We start from the raw sequence: 23,681 nt of genomic DNA, 5'->3' as shown, positions 1-23,681 counted from the left end.
TTTGTCTGTAAAGAGTGCACTCCAGCCATTAAAAATGCAGGAAGAAGGTGGGGAGCAAAAGGATATTGTGAAAGACAAGTCGCAGAGTTCACAAAGGAGCAGAGGTTTTGTTAGAGAAAATAATAGAAACTGGAAAATATCAAATTAAAATGAGAACACATGAATAGTACCTCAGAGAGAAGAGTTATGGCTGCAGGTGACAGGGGATGATGCCTGACAAGGGGATTGGAGAGTATGGAGATGAGGGCTGAAGAGCATGAAAAGAATAAATATTTTTCAAAAAAAAGTCTAGAAATGAAAAATGACTTGAGTCCATATTAAATAGGCATACCACATCTACAGGAAAAGTGACCCTGCAAGTAAACATCTTGACTTCACACTGACTTGGTGCACACAAGAAAAAGATCAAGTCTCTTCTAAAGAAAAACAAGGCAGCAACATTCTCTTTCACGACAGAATATGAGCCACCAACCTCCCAGGAGAAGGTGCTTTGTGGTGAAAAGGCAGATGGAAGAGTTTGGATGGCCCTCCCAGATAATGCCGCGGCTGAGAGACTGGAGGGGCATAAAACAAACCCAAGACTGTGGAGAACTGAAGTGGGGCCTGTGGTACCAGGTAAGAATGTGCTCATCAGAGAGAAAGAAAGGAGAGGGGAGTAGAGGAGACAGAGACAGACAGACAGACAGACAGACAGACACAGAGACAGAGACATAGGAAAAGAGGAAGTAGATGAAGAGAACAGAGCAAGGAAGAGAGAAAGGAAAAGAAGAGAGAGGCAGAGAGGAGGAGGAGCAAAGGAAGAAACAGTAAGAGAGAAAAAGAAGGAGAGAGAGAGAGAACGGGAGAGAGAGAGAGAAGGGAGGGAGAAAAAGGGAAAGAGAAGAAGGAGGGAGAGAGGACCAAGAGACGGAAACAGGAAGAGAGAGAGAGGAAGGAGGGAGGGAGAGAGATGGGAAGTGCAGGGGGAGAGAAGGAGGAGAGTGGAGGGCCAGGCAAGGGAGGGCATTTAGGACATAAGGCATTGTTGCTATGGGAACTCACTGCTGGTTCTGCAAAGAGAAACTCCTTCCCTCCTTCCCAGCCCAAGATCTGCTCCTGGATGGGTCCGTCTCTTCTCCTCTCACAGCTCAGGGCTAAAGACCTGGGCACATTTCCCACTCCTCATTTCCCTCACACACACATACCCAGTCTGCCAGCTCAGAAAGCCAGCTTCCGACTCCTCATCCTCTACCCTGCTTCAAGCCTCATTGTGACAAATGTTTCTGAGCAGGTCGAGTGTGTTTCCTGCCTCTCTCCCATCTGCTCTGGGCACACGCCAGCACCAGTGTAGTCCTGTTGTGGCATGGGCTGCTCTGGCTGTCTCTAATGTTACAGAACAGAGAACACATTATCACCTCCAGCACAGCGGCCCATGCCCCTGGGCAAAGCCATATGCTCACGGTGATTGACAGAGGAGTCTAACCTTGCAACACCCTGTCACTTACTTGGCTCTAGACACTGTGTCCCCCTTGATGTTTCTGCAACATTCCAAATGTCATACCTGTGATGGCTAATCTTGAGTGTCAATTTGATTATGTCTATAATTAACTAAAACCCAAGCTTCTGGGCATGATTATAAGAGATTTTGGTGTTTTTTTAAAATCAGATTATTTTAAGTGGGATCCACCCTAAATCTGGGTCACACCTTCTGGTGGCAACCCACATACATGGAGATGTGCAAGTTCATCTATCCTGTTGCTGAGGCATTCCTTTGCTGGTATTAGAACCTTCTTCTTCTTCTTCTTCTTCTTCTTCTTCTTCTTCTTCTTCTTCTTCTTCTTCTTCTTCTTTTTGGTTTTTCGAGACAGGATTTCTCTGTGTAGCTTTGTGCCTTTCCTGGAACTCACTTGGTAGCCCAGGCTGGCCTCGAACTCACAGAGATCCACCTGGCTCTGCCTCCCGAGTGCTGGGATTAAAGGCGTGCGCCACCACTGCCCGGCTAGAACCTACTTCTTAAAGATGCCAACATAGACTAAAGATCAGATGAGACATCCAGTCTTGTAGACTGAACAACTAAAGAATTTTAAGCCTTTTGATAGTAAGACAATCACTGTTGGAATAACCATATTACAGTCTGTAAGCCATGCTAATAAATCCCCTTTATCTATCTATCTATCTATCTATCTATCTATCTATCTATCTATCTATCTATCTACCTACCTACCTACCTATCTAGATGATGCCTCCATTAGATGGCCTGTAGACAAGTCTGTGAGACATTTTCTTAATTAATGATTAATGGGAGAGGTCCTAGCTCGCTGTGGATGGTGCCAACCCTGGGCAGGTGGTGGTCCTGGGATTCTGTAAGAAAGCAAGCTGAGTAAGCCTGGAGGAGCAAGCCAGTAAGTAGTGTTACTCTATGGTCTCTGCATCAGCTCCCACCTCCAGGTCCCTGCTTTGCATTTCTGGCCTTAATTTCCTTAATGATGGACTATAAGCTAGAGGTGAAATAAACCCTTTCCTCTGCAGGCTTCTTTTGGTCTTAGCATTAGTAACAGCAATGCAAAGCAAACCTAAGACATTACCCCTAGCAGGACCTTAATGATCAGTCCTCTATCTTTATACATATGAATGGCTCGCATCAGCTCTTTCATGCCTTTGGTAAGTTCCCAGATCCTGATCTTCCCTGGTAATATTATTTTAACTGCAGACCCCTTCCTGCTTCTTCACTCCCAGGCATGCTCAGACCTTTGTCCGTGGACATTCCTGGATGATAGGAAATCTGTGGACAGTCACTGAGAGCAGAGAGTGCCCAGGGTCTCTTCTCTCACTTTAGTAACCTTTCTTCAACTCCTGGGCAACTTACAAGGCATAGGGCAAGTCCCTCAGACAGTGCCTGAAAGCAGTTTTCTTCTGTTACAAATGGCAAATGTGCAAAGAATGTTGTTTAGCTATGACTGTCAGGAAGCCCAGACCACCAAGCAATTGAGTCTGTGTTCTGAAGTCTTTTGGAGGAGATAATGTTACTTTTGTGCAAAAAGTAACACCAGGGGATGGAATGTAATACCATATGTTTTGTATCTTCAGAACCAAGTTCAACACTGTAACAAGGTTACTTTTCAGCTAAGACTGTTTAATTTCTGCTGTAGGTACCCCATGCTGCTTTGATGCACCCACGAATCCTCAGCCCTGAGACCAGTTGCTGCAACCTTCTGTCTCAGGGTCTGGGCTGTTCATCTGCACTTGCTTGTCATTAAAAAAAAAAAAAAAAAAAAAAAGATTTACTTTTTCCCAGTCATCTCTCTCAGCACTGTCCCCCTCCACTCACCCCCAACCGACCCCTCAAGTTCCCATGCCCACCTGCCCCCAGTCCAACCAGGAGATCTCTATTTCCCCTTCCCAGGGGGAACTATGCACTCCCTGCTTAGGCTCTCCTTTTTACCTAGCCTTTCTGAGTCTGTGGATTGCAGCCTGGTTATCCTTTCCAGTTAATGTCCACTTATTAGTGAGTACATACCATGTTTGTCTTTCTGGGTCTGGGTTACCTCACTCAGGATGATTTTTTTCTAGTTCCATACATTTGCCTTCAATTTCCTGATGTCATTGTTTTTAATAGCTGAGTAATACTCCATTGTGTATACATGCCACATTTTCTTTATTTGTTATTCAGTTGAGGGCCATCTAGGTTGTTTCCAGGTTCTGTAGCTTGGTCTATATGTGGGACTCCCAGCAGTGGGAGCAAGAGCTGTCCTTGGACTGGCTCTTGAGAACCTATTCCTCATGCTAGAATATCTTGCTCAACCTGAATACAGAGGGAGGTGCTTGGCCTTATGGCAGCATGATATGTCATGCTTTGCTAAAGCCCATGGAGGCCTGGCCCTTTCTGAGTGATTATGAAGGAGGAGTGGATTGGGGTGGGCAGAGGGGAGGACAGGGGAGACGAGACTGTGGTCGGGATGTAAGATTAATTAAAAAAGATTTACTTTTATTTTATGTATATGAGTATTTATATGTCTGTGCACAATCTGCATGCTTGATGCCCACAAAGTCAGAAAAGGCAATTTAGGATCCCCTGGAACTGGAGTTACATATGGCTATGAGGCACCATGTGGGTGCTGGGAACTAAACCTGGGTCTTCTGGAAGAGAAGCCAGTGCTCTTAACCTTTAAACCATATCTCCCAGCCCTGAGTTCTGCCATACTTAAGGGAACTGGACTTCTGCCTCCACTGACTATCCTGACTATTTGAAACATATTCCATTATTGACATAATTTTTAACGTGTCATCTTTATTGCTTCAGTAAAATAATAACACCATTAAGAATCAGGCATAAAATGCAGCATTATTTTTATTCTAGGAAGCAGGCACTACTTCACACTAAGGAAGTCTGTACAAATGAATAAAATGCTGGCAAACTGTCAATGTGTCTAAAAGCTATAAAAATTGTTTACTCTTTGAGGCAGCAATTCTACTTACAGAAAATAATCCCAGGGGAAAAATAAACACATCTACAAAGATCAATGTAATGGAACACAGCATGACATTTTCTAAGAATAAAGAGCTGAAGGAAAGCAAAACTCAATTAAGTACTAGAGACACCTGAAATCTAGTAAGATACCGTGCTATGGCGTGATAGCATGCCTAAGTACAGCACAGCTTGCTGATTCCTTTATGGTGTGGGTGAACTGGCCAGGGAGCCAGGGGGATGCTAGCATGGCTGATTAATGATGAGGTTCTGGAAAGATCATTAAATGGAACAAGCCTAGGTCAGAGAAGTAGCCATTCCCCTGGCCCTTCCTCCTTGGGAATGTAGAAGTTGCTCCTTAGCTTGGGAGACCTCTCTTGAGGGTTACAGAAGCTTGGGGGAAATGGCATAACTCTCCTAAAGGTCTGAGGTTAGGGCCTCTGATAACTTAAGCTAGCCAGGGAGAGAGCTTGTCATTTGTGATGACATAGGCATGAGCAGAGGACATCATGTTGAAGGAATATGGAGGGACTCAGACAGGTTGTAGGACTTATATGAATTATAAAGTTATGAATTATAAAGTTATGAATTATAAAGCAACTGATCTCACAGAAAAGGAAAGTAGAGTGTGGTGGACATCAGAGGCTTAAGAGGGAGGCTAGGGCGAGACTGAACAATGGACTGCAGATCTGATTGGAATGGACGGATGCATTTTGTCTTTGTTTCACTGCAGGATGACTCTGTAGCAACAATCTACCATGCATTTCAGAGCAACCAGGGGAAAGGACTTTGGCATGTTCTTACTACAAAGAAAGAATAGTGGGTATGCCGATTCTTCTGATATGATTGTGACAATGCACACAAGTATGATAAGCACATATTGTATGCTACATGTGTGCAGTTACCTGCCAATCAAAAGCAAAACTTAAAAGCACAAGTAAAACTCTAGTGCTGAGCTCTCTACACAGGGGAAAGAGTAACTCATGTAAGTCTTTGCAAAGCCCACCCCCACCTTCATTTTTCAAGATAGAGTTTCTCTGTGTAGCCCTGGCTGTCCTGGAATTCACTCTGTAGACCAGGCTGGCCTCGAACTCACAAATCTGCCTGCCTCTGCCTGTGGAGTGTTGGGATTAAAGGTGTGTGCCACCACCGCCCCGCCTGTAAACTTTGTTAACTCTGGCAGTGCTGACTTATTAATATAAACTCACACAGACTTTTCAAAAGGCATATTGAATATCAATATCTGGTGCCACCAAAAGAGATCCACAGCATATTTTTAACTGGAAGATTATAAGACAGAGGGGATCACATGATCAAATGTTAGGAACCATATCTATACATATCTGCTCTTGAGGACAGGCCTGACAGCCCTGACTAAAAGCAACAGCAATCATTCCTTTGTTTTTCAATCATCCTGTTGTTTGTGAGACATTTCACCTTCTAGAGACTTCTTTTTTATGCTGGTTTCCTTTTTTTCTCTCCAAGAATCTGAAATTCCATGGGAAATTTATAGATGAAAATTCTACTATGATTTAATGTGCATATCAGTGATGGGAAAAGATAAAATGAAAATGTGGGTACCATCCTAACCAGTCAAGGGGTGTGTATTCTGTACAGAGTGTGCTCACAAACAAATAAGACACAGAGACATGCGTGAGAGCACCACGTCTCAGAAAGTCCCCAAAAGAAATGTCAGTTAACAAGGAATGAAACATTTTAAACACATTTAGTAATCTAAATATGCAAGAGAAAAGGGAAAGCCATTTTCACTCACAAGAGTGTAATGATAACACAAGGAAAAAGATCTTATCTATTGAAGAGAAAAATGGACACATACCCTGACACTGTTGGGGGCAAACTCCCCTTGGCTAAGACAGACTAAGGGCCTTCCATGGAGTCATGCTTGGTCACTTCAAGGAAGTTACCTGCACAAGACAATTACTCTCATGGGCACTGAAGTGGATAAAAAGAGGTTTATTGCAGAGGTGCAAACATCTGGAAATAGCATCAAGGAGAATCAGAGAATGCATGTGAGTGGCAACATTAAAAATAATTTTGATGGTAAATGTCAAAGAAAATGTTCACACAATCAAATATGCTATGGATAGGAGCTAAATTAAATTTGTTCTGTTTGTCCATTTCAATATAATAATGCAACATGGGGCTCCAGAGACGGCTTAAAGTAAGTCTCAAGGGAAGAGACTAAGTAGCAGGTTTTTATCTTTGAACAGGTTGATTCCCACAGGTGGAAGAAGAGCTAGCACAGGGAAGGTTTTTCTTTCTTTCCTTTTTAATTAATTCTCTGCTCTCCTAGTCACCGCCTGAAGCCGCTTTGGTCTCTCAGCTGATCTACACCAAGAAGGTGACGGCAACCTCACCATTTGCTTTTCCTTCCATTGTGGTTGTTTACACAGGAAGAAAATAATTTACTGTAAAAAGAAATGCCTAGAATGCAAATTGCAGTTAAGTGAACAGGGAAACAAATGTACTCACGATGATTAAACATGAATAACACATCTTCGTGGGAAAAAGATCATGACTGACGGGCTGGCTCATTCTCAGTAGATGCCTGGCTCTTGGTGACTGGATGAATAAATCACTGACTGTGAATAGAGAAATTCCCTGTTCGGAACAGTTTGGGGAACTTGCCTGGAGAAGACTGTATCATGGATGGAAATGATTTTTCTGATGTCTAAAATGGTATTACCTTCAGCGTCCATGGCACACATTGCAATTTAACAAATGCTGAGCCACCATCCCCTTGAAGAGAAGGCATGGTGTGTGAGGTGTGGGAGCGGGGAACTCCAGTCACTCACCTGAGGACTGCAGCTGAAAGTAGCACCTTGGGGAGACAGTAAGTACTGTTCTAAGTTACCCAGATAAATCTGAAAAGTCAGTTATTTTAACTTTGGTTCTCTACAAAAGCACAGAGCACCAGGTATCTAAGGAATAATTTCCAACAATGAATAATTCCAACACCGGTGCCTCCCTCCTTGTGTTTGTGTTTGAGTCACTAAGTAAACTGTGGTCATTATACAGATGAGAAGGTAGTATTTCCCAGGTGCTGAAAGTCTCTCGTGATTTGAATAAGTCCTGAGTGATCCTCTGGGGTGTATATGAGAAGGATTATGAGAGAAGATGACATGTCTATCTGCAAGAAATATCTTCAAAAGCACAAGTATTGTTGACAACATGCTGTATGTTTAGCACAAATAAACAGTTCAAGTCACTTCATACCTTTTGAGAATTTCCATACAATTGTAGGTACAGGATAACCCTCTGCAGAGCAATTGAGGATCACTGCTTTACCGTAGATCCCATCCTGGTCCCGGGGCTGCACCACAAACTTGGGAGGAACTGAAAAGAGAAATGTCGTCATTCAGACAGGGCCACTGATTAAAGTTGTGATTTTATGAAACAATTATCTCTGTAAACCTTCAAGTAAAAAGAATGTTTCACACAAATACAAAAGCAATAGCTGTGTTTGCAGCTCAGGACAAATGGGAGAAACAGGTTGGGTCCTGGAGGGTCTTCTACAAATTGTTTTTAGTGGAAATTTTGTTTTGTAGTAGGGAAACTGGCCTTTCATAGATGTGAGGGACACTGGCCAACCCAAGGACATGTGACACTCAAGGAATTAACTCCACACAGAATAGAATAATAGCCACTACATAATGAAGAGGAAAAATATATGTTGTTCCCCAAATTGTACTTATCAAGGATGAGTGTTTCCTCAGTTAGGAACTGGTCAAAGTCTTGCTGACTTTCTTCTAGCAGAGATGAAGGAACTGGCTGACAAGCACTCCCCAGGGGTAGCAGAGAGTACGGTATGGTGAAGAATTTTGCCCCAGACATCTCACCAGGACACAGAGCCACTCTTCTAATAGATATGCGGTGGGCAGGGCCAAAGTATAACCATAGAGGTTGGTTAATGGAAGGTGCCAGGATCACTCTAGTGTACTGACAACCCATGAGATTAAGAACCTGGTTGTGTAGTGAATTTTGGGAGGTGCTGGATAGATCCATCTGGACATATAGCATACTCAGCTCTTTACTTACAGCCCAATGCTTTGTGCTAAACTACGAGGAGGTTAGTAGTGTTTGAGTCTTAATGAACAGGTCAACATTCTTCTAGAAATAGTGCCATTTGACAGTGGCCTACTCTCAGCACATCTGCAGCAGTCTGGGGATCCCCTGTGGGGTGGACTCTCAGTGAGATAGCTATGTCCTGTGAGAGAGATGGGTTACATCCATTGTAGATTAAACATGTGACATACAAATGATGCTCCATTCCTTCCCATACCTGGTAAAATTAATCTTACTTGTTTTAGATGCTAGAATTCCCAATATTGAGACACATATGCGGATCTTGGAGGTTCAGAGAGATGAGAATTCCAGCTAGCACATGCTATGGACTGGAGGTATCTAGGATCTCACTGAAATAAGCAGTTTAGAAACATACTGAAATGATTCAAGCCAGAGTGAAGACTAGTTGTACCATGAAGTAAGCAAGGATGTAGGAACTATATCAAGACCACAGCAGCAGCTGGAGGTAGAACTCAGGCTAATGTTTCCGGAGAGAACAACTCCTTTTTCCATTTTTAGTCCAGTTCTTTTTTGTTTGGTTTTTTAAGAAGACATTAAACATGGAGAGGTAACAGTGGCAAGGAAGAACACAGCTCAGGATGAACACATTAGTTTCCAGTTCTGCTGATTCTTGCATTTGACCTTGTAAAGTTTACAAAATGGCTCAACTTCCTAATATGCAAATTAGGGATAATTGTGGTATTCATTTCATAGGACTGTTTTTCAGGAGAAAACGAGTTGAGATTCAGAGAGTTCAGGACTTTGTTGGAAGAAAGAAATGATTCTAAGAGTTGCTTCATTTAGTAAATTCAGATGCCCAGTTTTAAAACAAGTACTCCACACAGCAATGGGATCTGGAATATTTGTAAACTGACCAGCAACTTTACTTCATGTAAATAACATTTTGAGAAAGATGAATTTAATCAGATGTATATATTAGAATGAATTAATAAAAGTCAAATGCCTTAAGGCCAGGAGATCATTCCTAGGAAAATACTAGAGATTATACATAACTTTTTCTCTCTCTTTTTCTCATTTCTTCCCCTGCCCCCATCTTTCCCCCCTCTCTTTTTTCCTCCCTTCCTTTTTTAAAAAAATATTTCTTTAAAAATTTATATGTATGGGCATTTTGCCTGAATGTCATGTGTCCAGGGACCAAGAAGGTCAGAAAAGGGCATTGGACCCCTAGAACTGGAGTTACAGATGGCTGTGAGCTGTCATGAGGGAGCTGAGAATTGAACCTGGGTTTTTTAGAAGAGCAATCAGTATTCTCAACTGCTCAGCCATCTCTCCATCTCATGTTGTTAGTTTTGTTTTATTTTTGAGACAAAGTTTTGCTATGGAGTTCAAGTTGGTTTCAAACTCTCTACCCTCCTACTTCTGCCTCTCAAGTTCCAGGATGATAGGAGTACCACCGCATGTAATAAAAATGATCAACAACTTTCAGGGTAGATTGAAAATTAAAACACCACACTAGACTCATTGTCCATGGTGTGTGAGGCAAATCTGCAGCTAATTCTGCCAAGAGGAAGAGTTCTTTTTTTACTGGATGAGACATCCAGCTGGCACACTCTCCGTTATCACTCATCCATGACCCTCCACTCAATTTGGCTTTAAGCTAAAAAATTCTGCTTAAAAACTCATCAAAGATGTCTATATGGGATATTAACACATGGTAAGTATAGTGTAATTACAGATGGAAATGGTCCCTGATCAGTAGAATAATTCTCCTATGTCATTACTCAAGAATTTTCCACAAACTGGCAAGGATAGCCCGTGGGCTCCCTAAGTAGGCTTTTTTCTCTCACAATAGAACTCCCTCTTCTGATTTCCACATTGATTCATGCTGTCATGAAAGCCTGAGAAACAAATAAACAGGTTTCTGAATTTTTATGGTAAAGAGAATAAACTAATGGCTCAATTGTCCACTATTCATATACAATGCTACTTGAAACACCACGGAAGGAAATATATACTACTGAGCTCATAACCAAACCATATCCTAACCTTTCCCATCACAGGGAGGATGGGAACCTCATGAGTATGAGGTACAGTCTCAGATTTTGCTTTTCTTATGATCTCCCAGGTGATGCTGAGGCTGTTGGTCCTGAAGTCACACTTTAATAATCACTGTTCTGGATGTCTCCTTAGAAAGCATCAGGTATGAATGAGCTCTAGCTGATCACAATGGCAACTCACTTATTTAAGCAATTTTTAATGCTTTCTTTGATCTTAATCTTTCCTACTCTCTTACTCTGGAATGCAGGATTTACATCTCAACTAAATTATTTGCAGCCAGTTCTAATTACACCTTGCTCTCAAGAGAAATAAAAATAGCTGGTGAGGGCACTATTGTTCCTTATCTTAGCTGGCCTCTATTTGTCATTTCTGTCACCAGGGCCCCACTTGAATCCCTTCTCCACCCAGCGATGTAAAGCCATCACATGCTCCCACTGGCCCTTGATCAGGCTCAGGCTCCTACACTGCTTTGCAGGCTCTTAGTAACCCCTCCCCCATAGGCTTTTCTGAAGCCATTCCAAAGTTCTTCCCATTCCCTGGTCCCCAGGATGGTCTTGCTTTGGGTTTTGACAATCTTCTCCATGCCTTTGTGTTTGATGTATTTCTATTTATCATTGCTTCCGTCTCAGCTGAAAGCTCATCCCTCTCTGAACCCTCTACCCACACACACACTTTTACTACAGCTGCTTGGTATTGCTTCTCTGATTGACTGTCTCCCACATCAGGTTCTGCACCCTGTGAGAACAGAATCTAAGTGCAGGAGGTTGGGTACTGCTTTGATCACAGGATGTTCACTAAGCTCAGGGGATATGGGGGCTCTTCTGGTAACCACATGCTTCAGCCAAAAAGTTTGTTAGCTCCTTACAATCCCTTGAAGTCACTGGGTAACTCACACTATGTATAGATAAGAAGGTCAAGGCTCAGAGAAGTCAGCCATGTTCCCAAGCTCACACAGACAGGGCACATGCAGCAATGTGGGCCTGGTCAGCCTACAGAAAGTTCTAGCATGTGTCTGCACCTTCCCTTTCTCCCTGAACCCTGCTTACATATCAAGGCCCATAGAGTGCATTCCTCTGCGAAATCGTCTGTGATCATATCAAGAGCACCAATCTCCCTGTTATCAAGGTATGTTTTGCTCTTGTAATTAATAGCCTGTCACTCTAAGAGTCCCAAACCACCCTCTCAGTGACAGGCAATCTCAAGACCTCTAAACTTCTCATTCTATTTCTCCTTTTCCCAAGCTGCATCTCAGACCAAGACTTTAAAGCATGTAAGGGAGAGACATTCCTCAATTCCAGTGAAAGATTAAAGTAAAAGGCACAGAGCAATTTGCTATACTTTTTTTTGGTACTTTCATGTGATGCATCAATTTAATGTTTGCATCTTTCATGAACCAAGTGCCAGACTGTGTTCTGAAGTTAATGACTAAGGCCCCAGTTTTCAATGTGGAATGCTCTCTGAACAGTGACAGTGAGCGGGAAGAGTCTTAATTTCACCTAAAACTTCTATTTCCATTTATTCAGTACAAGCTGTAGCTAAAGCAGTGATTAAAAAGTTCCTGACTCAACTTGGCCATTTACATCAAAAGCTGGAATTCTGAGCACAGCTGCACAGTTTCCAGACCCCAGAAGAGGCAGTGGGTGTGAGCTTGGAGTGCACACCTTTCCTCAGCTACTTTGTATTAAGGACAGAGGGGATGGGACCCTCAGGAAGACAGCTCAAACACCCAGGACAGTGGTGGGCTGGCTGCTCCCTTGGGGAGATGTGTCATCAAGCCTTCTCACACAGACCTGACACAACTGGTCACCAAGGACAACAAAGAACTTTCTGCGATGACCCTGGACCCCAGATCCTTCCTGTAGCCACCGCCTGGGTCCCACGTCTCTGTTTCTCATGGGGAGCAGGGAGTCTTCTGCTGTAGGCCTCTGTGCTTGCCAGCTCACGTCACTCCAGAAGGTGACCCATGCTTCTAATTGATTTCTATGGCCTTGAGACTTTCCTTAGGACCCAGGACCTTGAGTATGAAGTCAAGTCAGCGATGCAGCTGACCTTCCACACGTACCTCAATTAGCACCTTCTGCTCTCTACCACCCCCCTCCCTTACAGGCAACAGGCTTTCCAGAACACGATGTCTTTCTTGCTGTCATCCCATCTAGTGGCTGTTTGCTAAAACTTCAGGACCCCTCCTTGTTCCCCTTAGGAATCACTGTGTGTGGCCCCTAAACCAAGTGAAGTAGCCCTCCTTCCTCCGGCGGCGGAGGGTATGCTGCTTGCCCTGTTGCTTGGTCTGTTAGTGTCTCTGTCCTATTGGCCCAGAAGCTCCCTGCAGCCAGATGAGCTTCTGTCATCTCAGCGACTACTCCAGGCTCTGGCAAGTATGCATGCTAAGTAAATAGTTGCTAATGATAGAAGAAGCAAGAAATGAAATAAAATTAGAAAAAGTATAGTCATTTGAAAACAAGTATAAAGTGTCAGATTTACAAATATCCACGGTTGTTTTAAGAATTTACAGCCAAGAATAGTTTCTTTTCTCTTCAGAAAATAAAACACAAAAACACTGAAAACATCACTAGGAAGATTCTTAAGAAACCAAAACAAAGACTGCCATGGATAAAGACTTTAAGAGAGAAAGTATTGACTGAGCTTCATATCCGACATTTTTTGGCAGTTTCTTTAATTTTAGCCATTATCTTGATGAAATAATGAGACAAAAAATAGCCAGAAGGGGGGCTGGAGAGATGGCTCAGAGGTTAAGAGCACTGGCTGCTCATCCAGAGGACCTGAGTTCAATTCCCAGCAACCACATGGTGGCTCACTACCATCTCTATATGAGATGTGGCGCCCTCTTCTGGCCTGCAGGCATACATACAAGCAGAATATTGTATACATAATAAATAAACTGAACTTGAAAAAACAGCCTGAAGGACCTTGACATTGGTTACTTGTAGGGTTCTTTGCTTGTTTCATCAGATTTTACATCTTTTATTTATGTGCATGTGTGATTTGACTGCATATATATTGATGCACTTTATGCACGCAGTGCTGGAGGCCAGAAGGAGCATCAGGTCCTCTGGAGAAGGAGTCATTGATGGTTGTGAGCCTCCACATGGGTGCTGGGAATTGCACATGGGTCAACTGCAAGAGCAACCAATGCTCTTAACTGCTGAGCCATCTCTCCAGACTCAGTAGCCAGTTACAAACTATTCAAGGTGACTTGATCTTATGACAGGACAAAGACCTGTCATGAAATCTGCATGATAGATATAAATTCCCAAACTGGTTATGTTGTATTTTTTAGTTCAATTTTAATCAGAATTTTTTTTTCTGGAAATCTTTTTTTTTTTTTTTTTTTTGAGATTCACCATTCCTCCCTCCAAACCCTCCCACAAATGCTTATGTGCTCTCTTTCAAATTCATGGCCTCTTTTTTTCCATTAATTTTTATTGGATGCATATATTCCTAAATATAACCTGCTCAGTCTGTGTAATGTTATTTGTTACTGTATGTATGTTTCTGGGTTTGACCATTTGGTATTAGATAACAAATTGGTGTGCTTTTCCCCTGGGGAGACTATTTATCCCACCCTCAGCATTCCTGTAGTTCTTTGTGTACAGTTAAGGCCCTGTGGGCTTTTCCCCATCCACTTTGGGATGTCTGTTGTTGACTTTGTTCAGCTCATGTTTAGGCTGTCATGTAGGTGAGACTTTATGGGTATATCTTATGATATTACTAGGAGAACAATGGAGGCTGAAACGTCTTAGGCTTGTACCCTCACCTCTCCCCTCACCATGAGGCCTGTGACACTCTCATTGCCTTGTTATTAGACTGCAAAATGTCACTCATGTACTTAGATGGCATAGCCATATCTGAATGGAATGGCAGAAGTCATAAAGCCAGCACAGCTGCTTGACACAGATCCGGCAAAGCTGAACCACATGATGGCTGCCATGCCACCTTTGGTTTTCATCTCCACCTGTTACACACTTGGGGCACTTTTAATATTTGTACAATTTGAGGATATTGGATTGATGGAAAATTCCTTATGAATAATTTACACCTTCTCCCAGGAATGCTGCTTCTAAGCTCACCCAGGAAAGTCCTGAACATACTATTCCCCCCACTTTGAGGGAGATATCCTTATCTACTTGAAGGTTTTCCTTATGCCTTGAAGGTTGTGACACATAAAGAAGAAGCCAGAGACTATGAGACATTCTTGAAACATCTGTCCCTGTACTTACACTCGAACAAGATATTCAAAACAAAGTAAACTTAAAAAGGTCAACAAGATTCAGTGGGCTAGAGGAACTGTCCGCAGTTGAGATTTCAAGGCTCTTCCCACTGTACACTCAGACAATTACGCGGCATACAACTCTGCCCTACATAGAGACATATTGATAAGTAAAGTATGGAGTGGAAAGATGATAAAAGTATGAGGTGTTAGGACCTCACTCTTTTAGAAGTTAGCTCATGTAGAGCCACTATAATGACATATGACCAAGGAACAACAAAATGCCAGTACTAGACATATAAACAAATTCAATAAAGATATAAATGTGAACATTGATTGTATTATGTCAGAATTTGAATAATAACTGCAGTAGCTTTAGCCTGAGGATTTTTCCTGGGCACTCTGAACACTAAGAGTTAATAATACATTGCTTGAGACATGGCAAAATGCCCAGGGTGGTTGAAGATTTTTGTTTTGGTCTAGTATCCTTGAAGCAACCAAAGCAACCAGCCTGAGCACAGGCTGTCATATGCCTCTAGATTCTCAAAAATTGGGTTATGGGGTTAATGAGTAAGAATGATAACTCTGTTTATTAATGATGTCAAAACTTAAGGGAAAATGATTGGAAATGATAACTCTGTTCTTTCATAGTTTATTAATGATGACTAAAAGATGAGTAAAAGGAAGTGAAACACATATCCAAAAACAAAAATGATATGATCTATGCTTTAGGACATCATGAATGTATCCCTGTTAACTAAATTCTGTATAAATAAACACTCTGGCTGCTAGTCAGTCAGGCTGCAAGATTCTCCTGCTCACCATGGCCTGGCTCACTTCCTTCTCCCATGGACTTCTTACACCCTCTGCAGGACCCATCCATTGCCGGGGATGGCTCCTAGCACTTGGACACTGGAATCTTATCTGGAAGTACTGTTTTAGGAGGTCATGGAGACTTTGGGGTAGGGGACAAAGCTGGTGGAGGGCTGTCACTAGGAATGACTCTCCATGCCTTTTGGCTTAGCCCATCTCTCACATAGCAGCAATGTGATAATTAAAACCTACTACTGTAGAAGCTTCCTATTATATATACACACAATGCACACACATATAAAAAAGAATTAAAAACTGAGTTACCGTATAACATGGCAACAGTGCTTCTACTATAGGCTAATAAACAAAGTCACAGTACCAGGAACAGTCTTTTGGAGTTGTTGGCCAGTGAGGCTATATAGATCCACAAACATTATAGGTTATTGCTAATGCTATTGGTTGCCTTCCAGAACGTGACAGTAAGACCCCATTACTGAAGACACCCCATGTTTGAATCACAGAACATGGAGATGCCAATCTGGGACACACCTGGAAGCATCATCCCTACTGGCTAGCTTTCATAGTGCCAAAGTTCTATGAAGGCTAACAGAGGAGAGAAGTAATCATCACTCTTACCAAGCTATGGATCTTGGGAGCTACAAATCAATGACTGGTCTAGAAAGACATACTGAATGGTAAAATTGTGGTACAAACATTGTGAGAGTAACCAACTGTTTTATGATGGGATTTAAGGCTCACTCCACAAGACGAAACCTATACCTGCATCATTATTGGGCCAGAAATGGACATACTATTAAACCAGTTCCTAATGACTTATCATTATATCCATAGATATGTGTATCTCTCAACTCTTACCAGAGAAGCTTGAGCAGCTGTGGGTCTCTTTGTTAATCTATTTATAGTAGATGGTGATTAACATAGAGACCCGCAACTGATCAAGATTCAGAGAATAAGAAATCGAAGACTTCTCAGTCCTATTGGGATATCTATGTAATATACCTCCTCCCAAGGCTGAGGGTAATTATGGAAGAGGGGACAGAAAGACAGTAAGAGCCAGAGGAAGCAGATGAATATAAAGAAACAATGTCCCCAGGATACCACAGGCCAACTGCACATATTAACTCACAGTGATCATGACCATATGAACTGTATGCTTAAACCAGAACCAAAAGGAAGAAAAAAAAAAACTCAGTATGGAGAGGGAATGTGGGCATCAAGTTCTACTCCTAGCTGAGAAGTTACTGGTAATTGATAGCTACTAGGAGAGGAACAGTCAGTTTTCTTTAAGACTGTAGCTCCTTGTAAGTGGACCACACCCTAGAGGAAAGCCACACATCCAAGAGTACATGGGCAGCATAAATTGAAATTGATGGGTGTTAAAGAAAAAAAAAAGACACAAAAGAAAAAAAAGTCACAAAATTTGGGGAGGGGGGAGGTAAGGAAGGAGGGTGGGTAGATCTGGGATGAGTTGGGAAGAGGTGGATAAGGCCAAAGCACATTGTTCAAAGTTTTCAAAGAACTATTAGGAAAAATAAATAAACTAGTCTATGTCAACACCCTGGTTAGAATCTCTGGGCATGAAGAGTAGACTTGTGAAGTAACCACATGGTCAAAACCCAGGGCACCAACAGAGGACACGTCAGAGTCAACCTGTAAGATTCATCAGTGGTGATGAGTGGTAGAGACCTGGTCCTCCTCTAAGATGACTGATTCCTTAGCAGCCTTTCCAGCTCCCTGTAACATTGTAAACTTTGGCAAAATGTGAGAATCATTTATCAGTGATTTTGGGGAAAAAGTTAATAATTTCCCACAGAGATGGGAGATAGATCTATTTTCAAAGATCATCATTTAATGGATCTGGCTTAGGATAAGAAATCACACACATATGACCTTTAATGATCTGAGAGTTGCATGTTGCAGTTCATATGAGATTCTGTCCCCAACAGCACCTTATTCTCTTTGACTTTTCAAGTCACAGCAGCCAGTATGTGACACACATTCCATCCTCATAGCTCTGTTACCCACCTGCTGACACACTGTACGCTTAACAGAAGCTAATTTTTGAAGAACAAGTCCATGACTAATGAGATTTAAATCAATCTGTAACTTGAAGAGTGAGGTCAACTCTATTTCAGCTGACCTTGATCTTGGCCAAAATAGTGCTGGTTGCTGTTTCTAATAAAAATAATGATAAAAAACCCAGCATGCTCTTTTTTTTTAATCTACTGTTTTTACTTCCTGACCTCGATCCTTCAGAGTAGATTATATTGAAGACAGTCAAGGCACTGTTATGTCTTTCACAAACAATGGTAATTCTGCTTGGAGGAAGAATTGGGAAGCAGAGACAAAATGAGGTTCCTATTTTCATTTATCTTTTTAAAAGTAGGGGAAAGGGGAGAAGTTTCCTAATTCCCATAGTCAATGTGTAACTGTTGTTTGTTTCTAAATGAAGATCTGGTTTTCTGCTTATTAATTATAAGAGTGTTTTTGTTTGGTTTTGTTTTATTTATTTTCCAAATGTGTGAAGTTGGCTTCTTCCCATGACTTCCAGGTGCACAGTGTTCTCTGTGCTTTGTTGGTGAGTATTAAGAAATGCATTCATTTCTGTCAGAAAAGGAGAGGTGTGAGAGGACACAGCTCCAGACTAAGGAAGGACAGGGAACCCTCTGCTCAAGGAAGACTGCTACTGATGGTCCTGAAGATAATAACTGCACAGAGACCCCAGTGTTTTGGGATTTAAAAGAGCAAGTGATCAGTATTCATGAAACCTTTCCTTCATAGTTACCTTCTCAACGTGCACAACTATTGCATCCTTAGAGAATCATGAAACCGTATCAAATCTGTGCTTGACCAGGGCGATGGGTAACTACTACTGTGTCACACTTGCAGCCTGAACCATTGCAAGACTCTGGTGTCTGCAGCAAAGATTCAAAGCAAAACCAGCATGTCTGAGGAGGGCTGAGATCACTGCCAGTGTTTTTGCTATACTAGACAATCCTGTTTTAATTGCTGTCCATAGATACTATGACAGTAATCTTAATTTAAACCATCACAAAAGCTTGATGTATTTAACACTAAATAGAAGTAAGGAGCAAAGAGGATAGTATCTATAAAGTCACTGTCATGCTGTGGCTCTTTAGAAAAGCTGTGATGATATACAGCACTGGTCAATGTTATTTTTAAAGGATTTATTTTACTTTTAATTATGTGCGTGGAGGGTTGGGGTTTGGGGGAATCTGTAAGCATAGGTGCCATGAGAGGCCAGAGGCTTCAAGATCCTGGAGCTGGAGTTACAGTTGTGGCTGTGAGCTACTGGACCAGTACTGGTCACAGAACTTGGTCTTCTGCAAGCACAGTACACACTCTTCACTGCTAAGTTATCTCTCCAGCCCTGTAAGTGTTCATTTTAACAGCTATGAATCCAAATGATAAGATATATGATTAAAAAGCCTTATACAAAATTAACATAAGAAAGTCAGGGCTAACAAATTTTTCCCTTTAAAAATATATGTGTTGAGTGGAAACCCTGCTTCACTAGACTCCACAGCCTTCCCTTGCATATGTTACTAAGCTGTATTATTGGACATATTAATGCTTAGACAAACATAACTTTGTTTCAGAATTTAGAGGAACTCCTTCTTGATTTGTGTAACTGTGCTTCTTCTCTTCCTTTTTCTTTAAGTGTGGGAATGGAGAATTTCTGTTCCTGATTCTTTTCACAGTATTTAGAGCCCTGTCGCTGTGGGGTACTGCCATGTGGGCATCATCTCTCCACTTACCTCTTACAATCAGCTGACTCTGGTGTTCTACTGCTGCTGCCTCATTCCGGGCGATGCAGGTGTAATTCCCATTGTGCATCAGGGAGAGGTTGGAGATCCTCAGGGAGCTGGTGAAGTCAATGTTGTCAATGGTCACCCCGAGGCTTGCCGGGATCGGCCGGCCATCCTTCTGCCAGGTGATGGTGATGGGTAAGTCCCCTGAGACCACCACACATGGGATGAAGACCCTCTGCCCAATGGAGAATCTTGGGAACTCAAAAGGTTGGATGAAAGGTGGAACTAGGAAGACAAAAGTAATAGAGGGAAGACAATAATGAGTGGCTGGTATTTCACTCTATCTTAAGCCATTTCCCAAAGAGTGTGCAGTGACCCACGGGTACAGCCCAGGAGTCTATGAGCTACAGAACGCTGGCAAGAGGACCTTTGTCGCTCAGATTTCCTCAGCATGCTGAATGCATAGCAGCTCATTCATCATTCAACAACTATGATTCATCTAATTTCATTCAATACAGCTTTAAACAGAGAATTTATTTTTGGCTGGCAACATTTCAACTGTTCTGCCGTGTGAAGACCTTAAGCAGGCTTTGGGTCTGGTGTGTCTGTTTTTACACATGGTGTGTGATGGAGGCTCTTGCTCTCCTGCTTGCTACCACTGGCACTGCAGGGCAAGCAGGATCGTGGGTTCCAGTGTCAGCACTCAAGCTCATCTACATGACTAACTAGTAACAACCACATATTGCAGCTACTTATCTCAGGTAGTTTAGGTGTTCCTCACCCCTTAATCTTGCAAGTTCCGTATATAGCATTTTAATTTATGAACGGACCCATGGCAAGGTGCTTGTGTTGTTGGAATGTGTTGTGCTGTCAGTCTGTCCACTCAGGGACCCAGCTAAACAGTCTAGATGGTTCTTTCTTATTTTAATTCCTCCATAAACTGTTTGTCTTCTTGCCTCAAGATCATGCTTCCTTATCACCTTCTTTGATGACCTAGGAGACTCTTAGTCAAAGTAGAGCCAAAGGAACTAGGTTTGAACCCTAGGAATGGCAGGTTATTAATATACTGTCCATAGCCTCCCTGCAGATGAGGAAATGGAGCCTCCAGCAAGGTGCTTTGCACTTCAATTTGGAATCATTTGGTCTTTTCAGGAGGGCTCAAGCCATCTCCATCTGGCTGAGATTGGAGCCTGTATTGCTAGCCATTATTGTATTTTTTTGCATGCACTTTTTTTTTTAAGTAAAAAGAAACTTTTTTTTTATATGAAGGCTTGGAAATAACATATGATACAAACTAAACTTCTAAAGCTCAAAATGACTTGTGGTAAAAAGACACTATGCCAGATGAATTGACAGAAGGGGAATCAAACAGCAATCTGGTATCCATAGGGTCTGTTCATTAACCAACTATAGATTCAGCTCTATCATCAACTCAAGGGGGATGTAAAAAACACAGCTGAGAAGTCTAAGCAGAGAACCAGGTTTTCAATCATTCATTCATTCAATGAAATGTTGTTCAGTACACACCTGGCATGTGCTTGGCCCCCACTGTATGCGATAAGCCTAGCAATAACATAGTGTATGGGTCTCTGCCAAATGCAGTATTCATGAAGACATAGGCAGCAGATAGCAACACAGCAGGGTCATGGCTACTTGGGGACTTGACATTATTACTGATGCTACTACATTCTCTCAGAAGCAGCTGCCAGATAGAACTCAGAACTGCAAACACAGCCCAGAGCTAGAAGGTCTACTCTTTAGGAGGCTTGAGTTTCATCTTAACTAGAGAAATGTAGAAACAAAAACAGCTGAAGGTACCAGTAAGCACAGCCAATGTCCAGAGCATTAGTTTCTCAATGTGGGGTCACAGCTTTGGGGCTACAAAGAGTTGATCTGATGCTAACAGGCAGGGCCTCAGGAGTCTATGCTCTGTGGTGCTATAGACAGAAATGGGCAGGTGAGATGTGATGATTCACAGCCTCAACAGGCTGGGGAAAATACCCATGGGCCAAGGACATTTGTATTTCTTTACATCTTTACATCTTGTTTACTATGTGTGCAGACAGTATTAACAGTGAGTGGATTTTAATGCTCTGTATTATAGAGGATTGCACTATTCATCTTTGGTTTCTTACACACAGAACCCCTGTGGTGTTCATACTTAGACAAACACTGGCCTTTACTGCTGGCTTGGTGCATGCCCTCAGAATAGCAGATCAGTTCTCTAAGGCAAGAGCTTTGGAACTGGGCTGCATAGTTGCCCATCTAGCTGTGCTGCTTAAGATCTCCATTTAACCAATCTCTGGGTATCTATGAAATGGCAACCAAAGCCATCCTTAATCAGTCACCATAGTGATTCAATAACCCGAGGCAGTGTCTAAGTGAAGTTTTAAGTGTTTGATTCAGTTCATGTGCCTTTAAGAGGAGAAACAACAAAAACACATTTAAAGAATTAAATTTCCCTAGGAGTGTTAATAGAAAGGAAAAGCATATATGTGTTTATTTTCTATCTACCATGACAAACATGGACAGTAAGGCATTTGTATTTGTGTATGTGTGTGTGCATGAGTGCGTGCATGCGTGTGTGTGTGTGTGTGTGTGTGTGTGTGTGTGTGTGTGTGTGTGTGTTCTTATGAGAGCATGTATGCACACAGGCAGGAGAGTGACCTAGGCTATTGTTCCTCGGAAGCAGCTTTCCTGTTTTGCAACAGGATCCCCCTTTGGTCTGGAGCTCATCAAACATGTCAGGCTGGTTGGCTAGAGAGTCCCATGGACCCTTCTGTCTCTACCTCCCTAGTGCTGGGATTAGAAGTGTGCATCACCATCCTGGTCTGTTTCGTGTAGGTATCAGGGATTGAACTCATGCCCTTATGCTTATAAGACATGCACTTTCCTGAGACATCTTCCCAGCCTAACGAAGGCCTTTCTACATAGCCACTTAATGACGAAACAAGTTTAGAGGGTAGAGTGCCAATAGCTGTGAACTATATCAATGATCCCTTACACAGGCAGAGTTTTAAGACAGAAGAAAGATACGTGCATTTTCCAACAGTAAAGAGAAAAAATTAGGTACAAAGGAAGCAGCATTTAAATCTACATAAAAAACAAGACAGGGCTGGGGAGATTACTCAGGGGGTAAGAGTACTTTCTGCACAAACTTGAAGATTCAAGTTCTAATCCCCATTATCCTCATAAACAGTCAAGAGGCATGGCCTTGTATACACTTGTAACCTCAGCATTGTGTGTGTGTGTGTGTGTGTGTGTGTGTGTGTGTGTGTGTGTGTATGTGTGTGTGATCACTAAGCCTTCCTGGCTGCCCATCTAGCTCCAGGTTCAGTGACATAGACTCTATCTCAAGGGAATAAGATGAAAGATGGTGGCATAAGATATCCAATGTCATCCTCTGCCCTCCACATAGGCTTGTGTACCTGCACATAGATGAACATACGCTACCTGTACACACACATATATACAAACACACACCCCAAAACTAAATGCTTTTCAAAAATCTGAAATACTTTATATCATCAACACATGAAATTATAAGGGGCACAATTACAGTTTCATAAGTAATTTCAGACATGGCTTGAAGCCACACTTCTAAAATGTAAGTCAAGGGGCATGCATTCACCATACTGACAAGCAAGACCATGGCTGGAGAGATGGCTTAGTGGTTAAGAGTAGTGGCTATTCTTGCTAGAGGTTCAGTTCCCAGCACCCACACGGTGGCTCAAAACCATTAGTAACTTCAGGTCCAGGGGTTCTGATGCTTTTCTCTGACCTCCATGATTACCAAGCACAGATGTGGAACATATACATACAAGGAAAAAAACTCATACACAAAATAAAATAATTATATATCCCAGAAAACCAGTGCCAACAATCTTACTCGCATGCCACTCAGTCGACAATCCTCTGCTCTGAACACCTTATTTTAAACTGCCATGACACTCGGTTACCCATTAATCACAACCTGCTCTAACTAGATGCTGAGATATAAGGGGTCCTGACAAGGGCTCAGTGAAGAGCCACAGTAGGGAGCTAAGGGGAGGCGAGAAGTCAGGTGTGGGTAGGAGCACATGATATGTCTGGAGTTGGGAGCGCTGTACTGGAACACACTGTCCCTGACTGACTGTTTTTCTGTAAAAATCATAGACTACAATTGAGACTGAATTGGAAATCATGGCTAGTATATTTAAGAAGATAAGAAGTGATATTTAAAACGTAGTGTCTTTATAGGAAAGTCCAAAATAGCTAACATGCACATTTGATTAAAGAAGCAGTGATTTGGGGGAAA

General features: G+C 42.2%; 1 protein-coding gene across 1 annotated transcript in view; it reads right to left on the bottom strand.

Annotated features, from left to right (window-relative positions):
• Dscam (DS cell adhesion molecule) overlaps positions 1 to 23,681 on the bottom strand; it is a 488,931-nt gene that overhangs the window by 203,118 nt on the left and 262,132 nt on the right. The window contains exons 9-10 of the mRNA XM_059277689.1: positions 19,391 to 19,669; positions 7,682 to 7,801 (exon numbers count right to left, since the gene is read on the bottom strand). Of these exons, the coding sequence (XP_059133672.1) occupies positions 7,682 to 7,801; positions 19,391 to 19,669 (399 nt within the window). The remainder of the gene's footprint in view (positions 1 to 7,681; positions 7,802 to 19,390; positions 19,670 to 23,681) is intronic.

The sequence above is a fragment of the Peromyscus eremicus genome, chromosome 12, assembly GCF_949786415.1.
Source record: "Peromyscus eremicus chromosome 12, PerEre_H2_v1, whole genome shotgun sequence".
NCBI lineage: Eukaryota > Metazoa > Chordata > Mammalia > Rodentia > Cricetidae > Peromyscus > Peromyscus eremicus.
The sequence above is the reverse complement of the archived record's forward strand: the minus strand, read 5'-3'. Positions and strand labels throughout refer to the sequence as shown.